The sequence below is a fragment of the Alligator sinensis genome, unplaced genomic scaffold (assembly GCF_000455745.1).
Source record: "Alligator sinensis unplaced genomic scaffold, ASM45574v1 scaffold768_5, whole genome shotgun sequence".
Taxonomy (NCBI): domain Eukaryota; kingdom Metazoa; phylum Chordata; order Crocodylia; family Alligatoridae; genus Alligator; species Alligator sinensis.
In genome coordinates, this window is record NW_005841991.1 from 1,068,995 (window position 1) to 1,085,396 (window position 16,402).

General features: G+C 44.4%; 1 protein-coding gene across 1 annotated transcript in view; it reads right to left on the reverse strand.

Moving 5' to 3' along the window:
- ZFYVE26 (zinc finger FYVE-type containing 26) overlaps window positions 1-14,945 on the reverse strand; it is a 69,171-nt gene extending 54,226 nt beyond the window's left edge. Inside the window, 9 exon segments of the mRNA XM_025201367.1 lie at window positions 3,519-3,679; window positions 3,972-4,060; window positions 5,673-5,837; window positions 6,618-6,748; window positions 7,225-7,777; window positions 10,468-10,557; window positions 11,329-11,407; window positions 12,899-13,209; window positions 13,322-14,945. Of these exon segments, the coding sequence (XP_025057152.1) occupies window positions 3,519-3,679; window positions 3,972-4,060; window positions 5,673-5,837; window positions 6,618-6,748; window positions 7,225-7,777; window positions 10,468-10,557; window positions 11,329-11,407; window positions 12,899-13,089 (1,459 nt within the window). The 5' untranslated portion in view covers window positions 13,090-13,209; window positions 13,322-14,945.
- Between the last annotated feature and the right edge of the window lie 1,457 nt (window positions 14,946-16,402).

Below are 16,402 nucleotides of genomic sequence, written 5' to 3' on the forward strand. Positions count from 1 at the left end.
CTAAAAGTTGCAGCTCTGTACATGGTAACAGCCACAGAAGAAAATACCAGCTGCTGGGTTTTGGGCCAATATTACTTAATCTACATGTCAGTTTCACTGGTTTGTCTGCAGTCAGCAATGCCATCCTATGCCCTGACTTGGGGGGGAAGTCCAGATGCATGCTCTTTCCCAGCCCCTGCATTAGGGCATTAGTCAGTAACAGCACAGCAAAAACTAAAACGAAGCAGCAGCAAACAGGTGTGGACCCAGGAAGGAAGGGAGGTGGATGGAAGCCTGTGCCTGTCTGGTCCTGCTAGTCCAGGGTCCACCTAAACAAGAAGAGCCAAAAAACTCACAATTTCTGCCCTCCTCCCCACTTAACTTTCTGGTTATGTTATTTAGAGGTGCTCTGTCAGCAAATCAAAATGTAAACCAGCAAGTTTTACAACACCACTTTAAATGCAATAACTCCTGAGATAGAAAAGGGATGCTTGGTTTCCATGAAATATTTCTGTAAATTGAAGCAGCCTCAGAGGAGAAGTGAAAACAGGGTTAGACCTATCCCTCTGTACAGCTGCACAACTCAGGCTAATCTGACTAAGATGCATTTCCCTGCCCCAGGGAGGTTTCTAAATTCTTGCACCAACTGGCACGCAAAAACCTAGAGAGACTGTGGCAGAAATGCCACCGTTTGTCTCTCTCTGTCATAGACGGATTCAACTGCAAAGAAGGGCAAGGCGTTGTAAGCTGATGGAACAGTAACAGCAGCAAAGCAAAAATCTCAATCTGTGGCATCATTTTCTCAAAGCTTATTGAGACTCAGTGTAGTAATTTACTGATAAACACCAAGACAGAAGAAAGCCCTGGGGGTGGGTTTCACCACAGTCCTGCCTTATAACCAACTGCAGCCCAGCTTTCACTTCTCTTTGGTTTCAAACTGTCATTTATACAGGCCTTTCCCTGAGCACAGGGCAGGGGGAGGAAAAAAAAAGTGTTTATTTTTACTGTGGAAATCAGTTAGTGCTGTCAAGAGGACAAACAAGTTTAGGCATTCTATTTTTACAATTAGAATAAAACCCAAACATGAAACAATTTGACAACGCAGATAATATGAAGAGGAAGAAGAACCAGCTTCACTGTAGAAAGCTTTTGAAAGCAGAAAGCTGAGCTGTTACAAGTTTTACCACTGTAAATGTTGTTGGATCATTTAAAAACTCAGGCTGAAATTATATACCGTACTTAATCAAATTCAAGGCGAGTTTTTTCCCCACCAATCAGTATGACAGGAAAAAGTCCCTAGTCTTATATTTGCATACATGGAAACCTAAGTAAATACACTATCACTAAAACGCTGCCAAATGCAGGAGGTGCTCAGTAATCGAAACCAACTGTGAAGTTGATTAAATGCAGCCAGCACTGAGCATGAGCCACTCCCCACGCCTTCTTCAGTTGTCCTTTTGTGATGTTCTCCACTGGCACCATCCCATCTCTCTCCTTTACTGCCTTCATCAGTTTCTTACGATCCTTCAGGACATCCAGTCCTACCTTCCCTATTATTATCTCTGCATGAATCTTTCCACCCTGATGTAATGAATTGGCAGTTGTCATGCCCATGAACTCTTCAAAGAGGTCTGATATACTCCCCAGTTCCTCAAAATTGCAGCTGCATGAAAATCGGGTGATACATGCTTTCCCTTCTCCCTCCTTTAATACCTTGCATACCACATTCACACAATTCACATAGACGAACACTCCTAAGTCCAACAGCCCCCATCACCCCATCTCTCTTGCTTCATACTATTCAGCTCTAGCCAACTTTTCTCTTTTGATATTCCAAAAGAACACATGCATTTCCCTCTGTACTTTTGCTATCTGCTGCCATGTCGATGGGAATACAATTCCTGTACATAGAAAATTCAGCAGTAGCACAGCCTTAACAGTCGCCACTTTTCCTGCAAAGGACAGTGTCCTTCTGGACCATAATCAAAGTATTTGCCATAGCCTTGCCATCACCTTTTCCCATGCTGTAGTACCTTTCCCCTCGGCATCCATCAGGACCCCTAGCACTCCCAATTTCTCCCTCTCTTATTTGAAGGCCCAACTTCTCCAATTCCTTCTAGTTCCCCACTCCTATCATCATGCTTTTTGATCTATTTAGTTTAGCCCCCATCACTTCTCCATACTCTGCTTTCCGTTGAAAGACTACCACTATTACATTTATCTCATCCATGTATAATACGCACTTTACCTCTCCCCCTCCCAGTATCTTTACTCTGCTTATAACCTTGTCTTTTCTCATTCTTTGTGCTAAATTTTCCATGATGCACGCAAACAATAGCGGCAACAGTGGGCACTCTCGTCTCACCCCGTATAGATTTTAAAGGCCCTGCTTAGATTTTAAAGATTTTAAATTTGGACTACACTCTTCGCTTTTGTATACAGGAAACCCTCGCTATTTGCAGATTTGCGATTCGCGGTTTTGAATATTCGCGGTGCGCCACACCAACCCACACTCTCTCCCCTCACAGTGTGATGACACTTTGTTACTGCACTCCCCAAGTAAGGGGTGGTTTGAGAAATTTAAAGAAGCACAGCCTACATAATTTGAAGTTGATGAGGGAAATCAGCGTCACCAGAACATGAAGCAGCACCTCAAATATGTAATCATAATCCACTCTGTAATAAGCTTTTTCTAAATCTAGGTTTGCTATAACTGTGTTTGTTTTCCTCTCTTGTTAGCACCAGCCACTAGTCTACACATCAACATCGCTTAAATGGAGAAACAAGAACAGGGGCTTTAGAAACTTCTTCAAATATCTTAGATTGATAAATAATTTACTATGGAAAAGCATATGTGTTAAAGGGATTTTCAAACACTGGGTTTTTTCTTTTAATTCAAAATAGTAGTCAATCAGGTAACATAGGTGTAAAGTTAAAATTTTAAGAGGATTTTGTAATAATATTAGAAAATGGCTTGGGTTTTCTGTATCAGCAATGTTTTTAAAACACTGAAAAAGTAAGTATAATTCAATTAATCCTTTTCAGTTAGAAACCTAAAGCAAATAGATTTAGGTTCTGTGCTGCAAGGGAGCCAAAGAGAAACTTGAACACTCTGCTTCTACTTTGCAAGCTAAGAATTCTATAAAATGTAGGGAGATAGCAGTAAAGAGTATGAGAGTTTAATATTGGTTCAGGTTTTACTAAGTGATATACAAGGAAAGTCTAAAATAAGTATTTTTAAAGTACTGTGATAGAAAGTGCTAAATATAGAGTTCATCAGCATCCTAAAGGGAACTGGATTTCACAATCTCCTCGTAAGGAGACAGCTCCCCTGCAGAATGAGCATGAGAATCATTTCCTCACATACTCTCACCTCATTTTTAAAGTTCTGCTAAGAGTTACGTAAAGTTTTTCCCAGATGTAGGTTGCACATGCTGGTCCTCCCTGACACGAGTACTCTCAGTATGATACCGATTTCAAGAGATACATGCCAAGTGGTTTTTGAAGTTCACCGCCACCACACATGCCTGCATGTTTACCTTGTGTCCGCTGGTCTCTGGCTGGAACCTTCTGAAGAAGCTCAATGACTTCCTCTTCATTCAGTGCCAGAAGGTTGGTGAGGTGATGAAGAGAGTAGAGTGCAGAGTGGCAATCCAGACTGTGCAAGTGCTGCAAAAGCACCTTCTTTGGGATAGCAATACTGCAGGAGAAAACAATGTTAATCAAAATGGTGGTGGGAAATGGGTTCAACCTATCCAAGCCTTATATACACTATGGATCACTTCCAGGTCCAACCCTGGTTCAACTGAATTAAAAAAAAAAAAAAGTTTAGACAAAATCCAAGAAGCAAACTTTTGTAGCTTATCGCAAAGGAGTTACTAACAGAGGCTTGGCAGAGGTTTGCAAAAAATATTTTATATTTGCATACGTAGCCTCAGCATATGTAACTCTGGCTAGTGGAGTTAGCAAGAGAGTAATTCTGTCCATTTTACCTATTTCGATCTATGCACCATTCAAGAACCTCCAGTTGAGCCCACAGCCCATCACAGAAGTCTTTTAATACTGAGTCATTACACAGGTCCTGTTAAGGAGAAACAAAGCAAGTTAACATCACCAGCATAAAGGAAAGAGATCATGTTTCTACCATATCTCTTATCAAGAATACTACCACAACAAAATTTAGTTCACATATGTGATGTCATAAAATTCCTTTACCCATAACAGACCGGGTGAATAAATCATTGCATGTTTGCTTGTTGCTTTCATGCATAAATTAAGTAAAAGTTGTTAGCTGTATTCTGGCTTAAAGGGCACCTTCAAGGTCGATGAACCTAGACACAGCCATCTTCCTTGGTCTGTAAAACTATCCCTCTAGTGCTTTTACATTTTATTTGTAAACAGGAATTTAATGCGTCTAAAAGCTAGTACAGAACTTCCATCTCCAGAACTGCCATTCTGGTTACATACCCAGAACAGATACTGTATTGAGTAACAGATGTGCAGATTTCCCAAATTTCCTCCTTGTCCAACATGTTTATGTTTTGCTGTGGATGCCTACCCACTAAAACTGACACAATACTGACAGATTACATGGGACATCAGGCAGACACCACATGGGAACTCCATAAAGACACAGCTGATCTGGGTTGGATTTGATTCACCGATCTAACAGCAAAAGGCTCCCTCTCTGTCTTGTTATCAGTCTCCCAGGACAGCCACTCTTAAAGATCACATAGATTGGAACTAGAGGCCAAGAATTATCTGTGTATCTATAGCAGTATTAGGAGGGTTTGTAAAACCAGAAAAGGAGGAAGGCAGATCCTCCTCATCTTGGCTCTTGCCATTTAGGTTAGGTTAATTTTATTGTTGGGATTAAGGAGGACCTGGAACAGAGAAACTCATCTATGATTAGCAGCACTCAATTTAGATTAACAATGGTTTAAAAGTTGTCACTATCCAATGTCTGTTCACTGGCCTGTGTGAAACAGGCCTCATAAGTCAGTTCTTAGAGACCCAAGTGATGCCCAACACCAAAGATTCACGACAGCTGACATTACTGGGCTTCCTGTAGTTTCAGAGGCCAAGAGCTGAATGGGCCCTGGAGTATTAAATACTATGTAGCTCAGAGGATGAGATATTCTGGCTGCTGTTAAAACAAGGCTATCCAGATTCTCAATGGTCCCACCCCCACTACACATGTATCACAGGAACCCTAATCCCCTTCTACTGTATTGCTTCGCCCACCCCCAGGAGTAGGTGCAGGAAGAAGCAGCCAGGGAGGAAAGGGAGCTTAGAGACCCTACAGCTGCTGCATCAAAAGCAAGGAGAACCCCCGCAGGCAGAAGCCTGTAGGCTACATTAGTCCTGCATGGGTCACCAGTTGGACAGCTCTGTGTTAAAGTATACTAAAGGAGGCCTGAACAGAGTACACATTTTGAGTGTTTGAGAGTTGAAAACCCCTTTTAAGAAAAGGCTGAAAGCCCTAACCTGTACCATTCCTGTGTGTGGAAGGATATTTGCAGACTCTCATGAAATTAACCCCCCTCCCCACACTATTTTCAAAACTAGGGGAAAAAATAGACACAAACTTCAGAACTGACTAATAACCCATGCAACTAACTTGCACAGACTAGAATCAGACTGGAGTTATTTCATCCTGCCATTTCCACCTTGATCACCATTAGCTTACTTGCCTGAGTTTTGTGAAGTGTCCGCAACAATATTTTTGCTGATTCCAAGCTATGACAGTGGGTCCACCCGAGCAATACCAAGAGACGGCCAAGAGGATTGAATTCTCTCCTCAGTAAGCTGCTCAAGCCTGAGGAGTCTTCCCTTTTCAGTAATGTTAATGCAGTTACCTAGAAAATAGAAGGAAGATGCAGTAAAAAGTGCAGAATCCCAAAAAAGAGTGGTGTGGGAAAAGACTTTTCCAATAGTTTTGGGAAAAAAAGGTTGTGAAGTTCTGCAACTGGAACTTCCTCATATCCAGACTATTTTTATGTATTTTAGTCAATGGGTCTCCAAAAGGGAAGTAATCATTCCAAGGAGTAGCTGAAGAATCCACACTTACTCGCTTCTTACAGTCTCACTGGCTTCTTTCTATTCTTCATATTTCCCTCATATCTTATGAAGCAACTAGAAGAGACTACTGAACTTCTGTTCCAAGATTTTCTCTTACATGTCAAAGGATCACCTGCCTGGATTCTAACATCCTCTATGCATTTTTATTTTCTACTATAATTTTACCTTCTCATATAGTATTTTTTACTCATGGGTTTCGAAGCACTTTAAAAATTATTAACTTAACCTTGTAAACTCTTTGTAAAGAATTGTTATTCTCATTTTACTTGAATCAAGAAATAAACGACTTGCCCAAAACGATGAAGCAAGTCAGAGAGAAATAACTAGCATGGCTGGGGCTTGAACACACTAGTCCCAGCTCCCAAATCTTCTGATCTAACCAACAGGCTACAAATGAGGGAAGTCTTTCATGATGTCTTAATTGCATCATGCAGATGAAACTGGTTCTGATAACAAGAGATTATAAAAAAACATTGGTAGTTAAACCTTGGTTTTAAGAATAACAATTAAAATTTGCCACTGGGTTTTTTCACTCACTATCATCTTTATGGTCATACCAGAATCTGCTCCAAAAAGTGCTTGCTGCTGCTCAGGCAGTAGAAATAGGCAGTTTTCCAAGAATAATCCTCCTCGGGGTCCGAGAATAAAGTCATCATTGCCCGCTCTGTGTCCACCTGCTCAGATGAACCTGATGCACAAAAACAGGGTTACTTCCAAGTATACTCAAAAACACAGGGAGCTACCTTTCAGGAAGGCAGGCTGCATAATACTATAGAGCAACATGCTGTACTGTCTTGAATAAGAAGCCAACAATTGCATTTTGATAACTAAGACCCCAAGATGGTGCTACTGGTTAACAGGGCACAGCACATTGAGAAACCAAAGAGAAGAAAGAAAGAAAAACAAATGACAAATGAAACACTGTGCAAGGTGTTTCCACCAAAGTAACCCATATCTGAGCTGAAGAATAAAATACTCCTCTTAGCATAGGGCCACATAATTAGAACTACTAATGACCTACAAGGAATCCATATCAGGAACTGGACAAGGTTTTAAAAGCAGAGCAATTGAGGACTCATGTTAAATAAGAGCCATACACTAACTCTATAACTCCATTCCACACTTGTCTTGCCTGCAAAGCCACAATGACAAAAGGAAACAAACCTTTTCCTAGTGACTTTGGCCCCAGAAGTTTCTCTCTTGTCCTCTCTGTGAAGACACTGCTATACAGACTGAGCAAGGCATGACTCTGCTTCCTCAGCATGCAGCTCAACAGTTTTTCCTCTCTCAGGAGGCTTCCTTCGACCCAGCAAGCATTCAACAGCTCCCTGCACAAGTGTCGTAGTTCACCCATCTGATGCTCCACCTCAAAATGCAGCACACTAAGGGCTCTGTAAATTGCATCTACTGTCTCTCTTTGATCCAGTTCTGCTGACAGCTCAGGATTGTATTGAAGCCTCTGAAGAGATTTTAAGGAGTCACGGAGAAAGTCAACATAGATGCTTTGTAGAAAGCAACTCTGCTGCTGTGCAGAATTGCGTGTACCTTGTTCTCCTGGCAGGAACTCCAGCAAGGCTTGGGCCCGCCAAGGAGTCCGCAACAAAAGCTTGCAGAGAGCCGAAACTGCTTCCACACTGAATCTGCCAGTGTGACCATCTCTCCTTCTCCTATCTGGTTCATGCTGGCTCTGGATACATTCAAATGCTTCAAAAAGTTCCTGGGGGAAATCAGACAAGTACATTTGGAAAGCTGGCAGCCTCTTGGCTTTCACATAAGTGTGTGAAAAAAGTACATGCATATTGAAGGAGGAACTTTAATATTAATAAATAAATCCACCTGGTACCATCAAAATACCCTAGAAACTAACCCTATTTCAGGAACAGGAATCCTACTACATCTAGTCGGGTATCCTGTCTATTGCAGGGGCCAAATGCAGATATACATGAATAAGAAGCACTTAATGGGCCCAACTCTACAATTCACCATGGGTGAGGGAGGGATTTTTAGTGGCCCCCTTGATGGTCAGTTAATGTCATGAAGGCTGCAGATCCTTCTGTGTCTGTCTGGGTGCATCTGTGTGCATCCCCATACACACACACACACACACACACACACACACACACGCCCCTATCTATATATGAAAGACAAATCTCCTTCCCCACAGTTAGAATATTAAAAGCAAGGGCTTTAAAAGAATTTTCTATTCTTCTACACACTCCAAAATATGTTTTCAAGATTTAATTTTGTTACTGTATTTAAGAGGCTCTTCATAAACTCAAACCTCTTTATACCCTCCCCTCCATACATATAATCCCAACTAAGATGGAAAGAACAAAGAGAGAGCGAGCATGTGAGTGTGATTTCAGACTACGAGCCTGACCTTATGACTTGCTAAATAGGCACAGAAAAGGCCTTGAGAGAAGCGAGGGTCCCCATGGATGACTTCCTCTTTTGTCCAACTGAAGAAGTTAATCACAAATAAAACTATCGTGCAGACAGCTGCATCCTCCTGAGCTATGCCACCTGGTTCTCACAATTCTGGCAACAATGTTTTTCACCACAGTGACTTCTTCCCCACCTTTTATCATCACGATGCAAAAAGCACCTATCCAGTTTCTAGAAAATGTCAATGTTTTGTCAAGCTACCTTCATGAAACATACCTTTCCTAAAGCCTAGAGAACATATTTCATAACTGTCATCAGTTGGCAGCACATGAGCTTTCAAACAGTAAGGAACACAGGCATCATATTCTTCCCAAAGGAATTTAATCCCCGTCTCATCTTAAACAGATCAAAAAGCCACAAGAGACATGCCATATGTGCCTTCAACCAAAGTTTTCTGCAATCTACTTATTTGTTTTCATTTTTTTATTTGATTTGATTTGAAATGCATGGACATAATTCTCCAGTCAAAGATAATCTCCCTCTAAATGGGGAAAACAAAAGCACCAATTTCCAAAATGTTAAGACCCTTCTTCATGCCATCAAAACCAAAATTAAAACTGGATGGACTAAGAGGGGTCACAGATGTACTTTGTTCATCTGAAAGTCATAAGAGGATAACTTCAAACCCAGAGTTTAGGACCAGAGTAGAAAAATAAAAGCAGGAACTGTGCCTGTACACACATACAATTAAGAGTTCCAGGAAATGCTATGGTAGGAGAGGATAGGTATTCAGTTTCCATCCAGATAGAATGCACTTTTGGCCAGCACTTGACATCAGTGCTTAAAGCACTGCAGTCTCCCACGGGGCTCAAATGCTGTCTATAAAGCTAATCAAGTATCACAACTGTGGAGCTCAGCTGATCACGCATAGAAAGAATAGTCCCTGATATACAGTGATAAATATCACAAAAATGGGAACCTCACGGGCCTCAAACATCCAGCACTGGTCATTGTCCGAGATGGGGTGCCAGGAAGATGTAAGGTCTGACCTAGTATGTCAAGAAGTAGAATAATTTTATCAGATAGAACACCGGTCCAATACAATGTTAATACTCTTATGATCTTGCACTCTCCATGAGAGCAGTTGCAAAGTCCCTTCAGTTAACCATTACCAAAACTGGGATTTTCTCCAGCAAAAGACCAGCCATAATCCAGCAAGTGTCCTTAAATAAGTTGCAAAAGAACAGCCATAATCCAGCAAGTGTCCTTAAATAAGTTCTCTCAGAAATAGCATTTATAAACTTAAACCATTCTCCAGACATCTGCATCAGCTTCAGTCAGCCTCCGACTGATCAATTTCAGTTCACAATTGAAAGTGAGATGTAGGCACAAGATAACAAATACTTTGAAGACTATTGTTATTCTTGCTGTCAGAAATGTAAAAGCTATCAGAAAGACGGCTCAGCAGTATGTTAAGTTAGTACATTAGCCTTTCTTCTATCGAGGCCAAAATTCATCTCAGTTTGATGTGGAATATGAAAGCAGGTATAATGCCATCATCCTGGTCCCCATTTCTTCAAAACCAGACAGCTGACATAAAACTACTATTATCAGTTCATGGCAGGCTGAGGGCTGACATAACAGGCTTGACAAAGACTGATATACATCCACTTACAACTGTCTGGGTACAACTGAAACAGTAGGCAGAAGTCACGATAGAGGTCCGTTAACAAAAATCACATGGAGAAGAAATTTGTTCAGCACCTGTCTATACAGTCTCTCCCCACATAGTCATTGCTATTTTTTATGTTCATTTCACTCGCTACATTGAGTAGAACTCGAATTGTTCATTCACTTGTCTTTATTTTATCCACAGAAGGTCAACAGGACATTCAACTGTCACACACAGGATCAGTTAAGTTCACAATGAGCATTAATTTTGATCGCAATGATTAAAGAGGCAAGCACTCCACCCAAACTTCTTAACAGGGGGAAAGTACTGACTACACTAAAGTAACTCACCTTTAAAACATCATCAGAGACATCCTTCTGCAGTTCCTCCAGTAGCAGTAAGAATTCTGTTTCCCTTTGGAGAACAACTGAGACTATTTTCTGAAGTCAACACAAAAAGAAGAGATAAAAGCATGGCAAAGATGTCAGTCAACACACATGGTTCAGAAACATTTCAGGTGTTTGAAATACCTCTGAAGACCTCTGTCCAGAAGCATCTGTTTAATCTCCCATCCCAGTCTATCAAGTGTCTGGTCCTGCACTAATGGATTTCATGTCACTGCTACCGAATTCATAGTTAGCAATTAGTTTTTGGCAAGCTTTCGGGCACAGTCATCCTTCTGTAGGCATAGGGAGTATCTGCTGGTCTGAGACTCCAAGGAATAAGAGAAGCTAAGAGTGTGGCATGATGTCAGTGAGAATTTAAGTAGGTAGAAATGAGAAAGACAAAAGGTAAGGCAGGTAAGGGAGGGGGAAGAAAGCAGGGGAAAAAAGGCCAAAAGGAGACATTACAGTGATAGAATACAAGGTTGAAAAGAGGCTTAATAAAGAACTGTTCAGTGTCGGGGCTATTTCAGGAATGAAAAGCACTACAGAAATATAACTTAACTCCCACTTTCCATTCATAGTAACATTCCACATTAAAAAAACTCAACTCACGAGGCCTAAAAAAATCCTCATTTGCCCCTCCAGCTTACAAGCTTGAAATATTAAGAAATGACCGCTAATCATTCTGGTTTAAATTTAAAAGACTGCCCAGGGACCAACTGGAATTGTTAGCAGAGACAAATTAGTGACCAACTACAGATTTTTTTTTTCCTGCTTACTACTGCTTTCCATTTGGGAGCCAGCTAGAACAAACTTAATTTTTACCTTACTGCATGTCAGCCACTTCTTCAATACAAGGAGCCAAAGCCATGCAAGTCTCTGAGGGCTGTAATTCTTCCCACATCTATAAATATAATAAATACATAGCATGGATTGTCCATATCCAACTCTCAGAACCCAGAAAAAAAATGCCAGTGTTCAGCTTAGCTTTATAATTTTCAGTATAGAATAAAAAGGAAGGTGATTCAAACTTTGAAGATCAGTCAAACGGTGAGTGGGGACACTGTTTAAAAAAAAGATTCCAGTGACCACTACTGTACAAGCAAATTGGTGTTCGACACATGTGAAATTATCTCCATAGTTCCCTGCTTCAAACCACGATACAACTTATTTCCTGTCTAAGCTTCAGTTTGCTAAAAAGCCTTTTCACACTTCAGCAGATTTCAGTGGTAATTGTGCGTTTGCCAAGTACTGCTAAGTCTTGCTCCTGGTATTTCTTCCCCCCAAAGAATGAAAGCGATTGGCTCGCAACTGCACACAGATTCAACTATAAGCTCGAAACCAACCATTTGTGCTCAATGCAAAGTAAAAGGATAAATACAATTCCCACCTGCTTTACCACGTTCCCAATACCTTTACATGCACGCCAAGATATATTGTGTTACGAAACACTTCAACATGGGAGAGAAGAAGGAAGGACCAGCACCCTTCACAATCTAGACGGAATCAGTGCCACCTATGGTACAGCTATCAAGGTGTCCAACATACCTGTTATTTCCTGCATTTTTGCTGACAACTCTTATTTTTATTTTATGCATTTTTCCTCCAGACATAAGCAATTCCTAGGATACTATCAATGAAGTCCATGCCCAAGAGTTGTTACAAAATGTTTTTACAAGACTCAACAAGCAGAGGTGAGGGGTATTTTTTTCAACTCTTCTTAAAATTTATAAACATGCCACTGAACTGAAAGAAACCCAGCCTGAGAGAGTTTTACGCAAGTGCTAGAGAGAGAGCAAAACCAACTAAAAAACGTAAAAACCAAATGTTGTTTCAATATCCAAACTGAAAGACCTGCAAGAAGTAAAGAGAGTAAGTGACGAATATCGAATAATGAAATGTTTAAGCATTTTTAGTTTTAACAACATTGGGCATTGTTAGTAATAAGAGAACATTTTAAATAAATATGGACATCTTCATTTAGAAAAGTCACCTTCAAGATGAAGTGATGACCGTCAGCAGCAGTACAGTTCTAGTACAACTCCCCCAGCCCCTCCTTGAACTTGTGCTATTTCAGTGAAGTCTCAAAACTGACTTCCCCTTTGGTTTCTGAGCATCCTTAAGATTTTACCACCACCACATTTATCATGTGAAAGAACAAAGTTGTAAGCTCACTGGAGCTGGAACTCTTTCATAACTGTTTATGCAGTTCACATATGGGAACATACTGGTCTGAAAGAGAACATAGCTTGGCAATGAAGCAAGTTATATTTTGAGATTATATTGCATGCAAAAATAAAGCACAACTCTGGGTTGCTGGGAACTGCACAGTATGTACTGCCTTTAACATGCTTACTTCCACCCATTAGACAAAAAAGTACCATCCAGCACTTACCTTAGCTGAGAGGGACAAGTTATCAGAGCATGCAGTATCTCCTCCACTTTCTCAGAGTCGTCTCCCTGCCACTGATGTAACTGAGGAACACAAGCTTGTGCAAGTTCCCAATCGCCCCGTCGTACACACTCACAGAAAAACCCAAAGAGATGCTCCAGTGAGGCTGTGTCCTCTTTACCAAAAGGATGCATCCTCCCCTTGCAACTGAACTCCCAGGAGCAGAAACAAACATCCAAAGAGACCAGCTGCTGTCCTGAAACTGTCACACCAAGTATCTCCTCAGTGCATCTTCAACAAATTAAATGGGGAGCCTGGAACAGAACAGGATGAGTGTTAGAAGCCAAGCTTCAGCTATCAACCAACACAAAGGGTTTTTTGAAAGTCTGGAATTGCATTCCAAGCCAGCATGACTCAAACACCAACCTTTGCTTTAGCAGCTGACCCAAGCATGGGCACTGTGGAACACACACTGACACTTGTTTAGAGATCCAATGCTCTTAGGAAATGCCAGGGATCCACCTGTTTGTTTATTAAGGAAAACACAGTGCTGATAGAGAGTGCTGGCCTAGTGACCTCTGCAGGGAAAGTAAAAGGGGCAGGCTTGTCAGCCCAAAAAGCTAAAGTCAACAGAACACCTTCAGCATGAGTTACTTTTCCCTTAGGACAAGGGTATTAAACATATGGCCTGTGGGCTGGATCTGGCCCGTGTTGCTGTATGAACTGGCCTGTGCATTGCTGAACTGGCCCCAGCCCCCTGTGCCACAAGCTGGCCCCAGGATCCCATGCACTGCAGGCAGCACAGGGTGCTTCACAGAGCTCGTGTGCAGCACTGGGTCCAGCCCATGGCCTGCAACAGCCCATGCCCAGCAGCGTGCAGGCTGGACCCAATGCCGCAGACAGGCTGGAGGGGTCAGTCCCGCGAACCAGCTGAGGGACACTAGTCTGGTCTGTGGGACTGGATGCCAGTACACTAGAGAAGTCAGGCTGGAAGGGGCCTCCAGAGGTCATCGCATCCAGACCCTGTCTGAGGCACATCCCTATCGAACCACCCCACATAAAACACAACCTAAACCAGTGGTCACTAACCTGGGGATCCCAATCAACAGGTAGATCCCAGAGCTTCTTTAGGTTGATCCTGGGCTGGGCAGACAGCTGGACATGTGCACATGCACACACCTGCCACCCCCAGCCCCAGCAGGCCAATCTGTGGGGGAGGGAAGGGGCGAGGGCCAGATCCAGGCCCCATGTGGCGAGTGACTGACCATTTGGCCCAGCCAGGAGCAGGGAAAGGTAAGCAGGGTTCCAGCCCGGCCAGGTGGTGGGAGCATTGCAGCCTGGGGGAACTCCTCCAGGGGTGTGAGGGGGCTCCCTCCCATCTTTGCCGGGGTGGAGGTGACAGAGGCAGCTGCTGCTGTGTCTCAAGTCCCGCTGCAGCTGGCCACATGCAGGCGCGGCTCAGCTCAGCAGCAGGCACTCACATGAGGGGGGCCTGACCCCACTTCTGTGCTGCTGCTGGACTGAGTTGTGCCTGCCTGGCAGCCAGAGGAACGTGGTGTGGGGCCCCAGCCCGGCTGGGTCTGCAAGTCTCTGCGGTCCAGGGGCATGTGGAGCGGGAGGGCGAGGCAGATCCTGGGGTGCCCCTTACCCCACAAAAAGTGATCTTCACTGATGGTTGGTGATCACTGATCTAAGCTCTACGTCAGACTGCCTGACAATGCACGCCTGGCACCCGAACCTAGTGGGGTAAAGCAGGGGAACCACCGCAGACAACCGCGGCCCCGATGAAACCTCACCGATGGATGCTGGAGATCCCTGGGGCAGGGCAGAGGGCCATCTACCTAGGCTAGAGGGCTACCCATCCAGACCGGTCTGACGCTGGGGTAAATTCCTTTCCTGATGCCCAATTCAGGATGCATGCCACCCCGAGCGGAGGGGCCAGTCCCACAGGCTCTGGTCCCACAGGAGCACTGGCGCCCCCACCCTGCCTGCAGCCAACACCCAGGTGCGGTAACCACCCCCTGACACAGGGACGATCCTGCCTGCCCGGCGGCGGTGACACGGCCCGGCTCCCCCTCCGCACCCGGGGCTATGGAACGGTCCGCGCCGCTGACACTCCGCCCGCCACTAGCGCCATCTTGAAACACTATTCACGTGACCGACCCGCTCGCCGAAACCCCCTGAAGGAGAAGCGCCTATTGGTCCGACGGCTGGGAGATGCAAATGAGGCGCCATCTTTCTTGAGGGCGTTGAAGCCCCGCCCTTGTTTTGTAGAACGCGGACTACCAAGCGGAGCAGCGCCCCCTGCCGGCCGAGCCCCGGAGCGCCGCTGAAGCCGCGAGCTGGGCGGGGGCTGCGCGGGCGCTGCCCCGGACACCTGCGCCGTGGGGCCGTGCGGATCCAGGGTTGGGTGCGGAGGGTCCCAGTACACGTGTTCCTGCAGCTGAAGAGAAAGGAGGACCCCCTCCTCCGCCCCTCGCCCCCAGGCAGCTGCAGACTGAAGCAGAACCACGCACAGCTGTTGCTAGGGCAGACATTGCCCGGAGGAGCTGTGCCCAGGACGGAGGGTGACTGGCAGATGGGGGATGGCAGTGGATGGACTGTGCCAGGTCCCTCCGCAGGCTGGATCCCGTCCACCGGCCCAGTCAGCTGCGTAACCCAACCCTGAAACACCCCTTGTGGGTCACGGCAGGGTGCCCCCACTTTGGATGAGGGGGGCAGCTGGGTCCCAATTCTGGTCCCTGTCTGGGTCCGAAGGGCGGGAGGGAGGGCAAAGGAACCCTGATCCAAATGTGTGGGTGAGTGGGTGGGAGGAGCAGCTTGGCCCATTCGGGATGCGTGGAGGGCGGCAGGGATCCCACTGTGCAGGCAATGGGTGGCGAGGCTGGAGCCAGCCCCCCAGAGCTTACAGTGCTCCCCGCTGCCCAGTTTCCAACCCATGGGGGAGCCCGGCCAGCCGTGTCATGGCTCCGCAGGCTGGATTTGGCTGGCAGGCCAGAGGCTGAGCACCCTTGAACTACAGTATATATAAAGTTTTAAAAAACCCAACCAACTAGGCCAAAAAAAGTCAAAAGATACTGTATCTTTAGTCCTTCTGCGGTCATTATAGTTAGACGTGCATCTCTTATTCAGGGTCATTAAACAAAATGTAGCCTCCTGGAGTGTTTTAACAGTGCCTCCGCTACTTCACTGTCAATCTTTTCTGCACCTGAATTAATATGACCACACATGTTTGTCGTTAGAGCTGAAAACAATCTGCAGAGCAGTGGCATGGAAGAGAAACCTTCCCAGGACTGGCCAACAGGACAGCAACAGGATTGCAGAAGAAAGCATAGTTTGAATAGGAAAACGTCAAGATTTAGAGGGTGGTTAACTCCTGTAGAGTGGAGAGAGATTAACAGGAATGGGAGAGAGAAGAATTAAAAACATAGGGACTGCCATTTATTGGGTCAGACCATAGGTCCATCTTGCCCAGTATCCGGTGTCACACAGTAGCAGTGATGACAA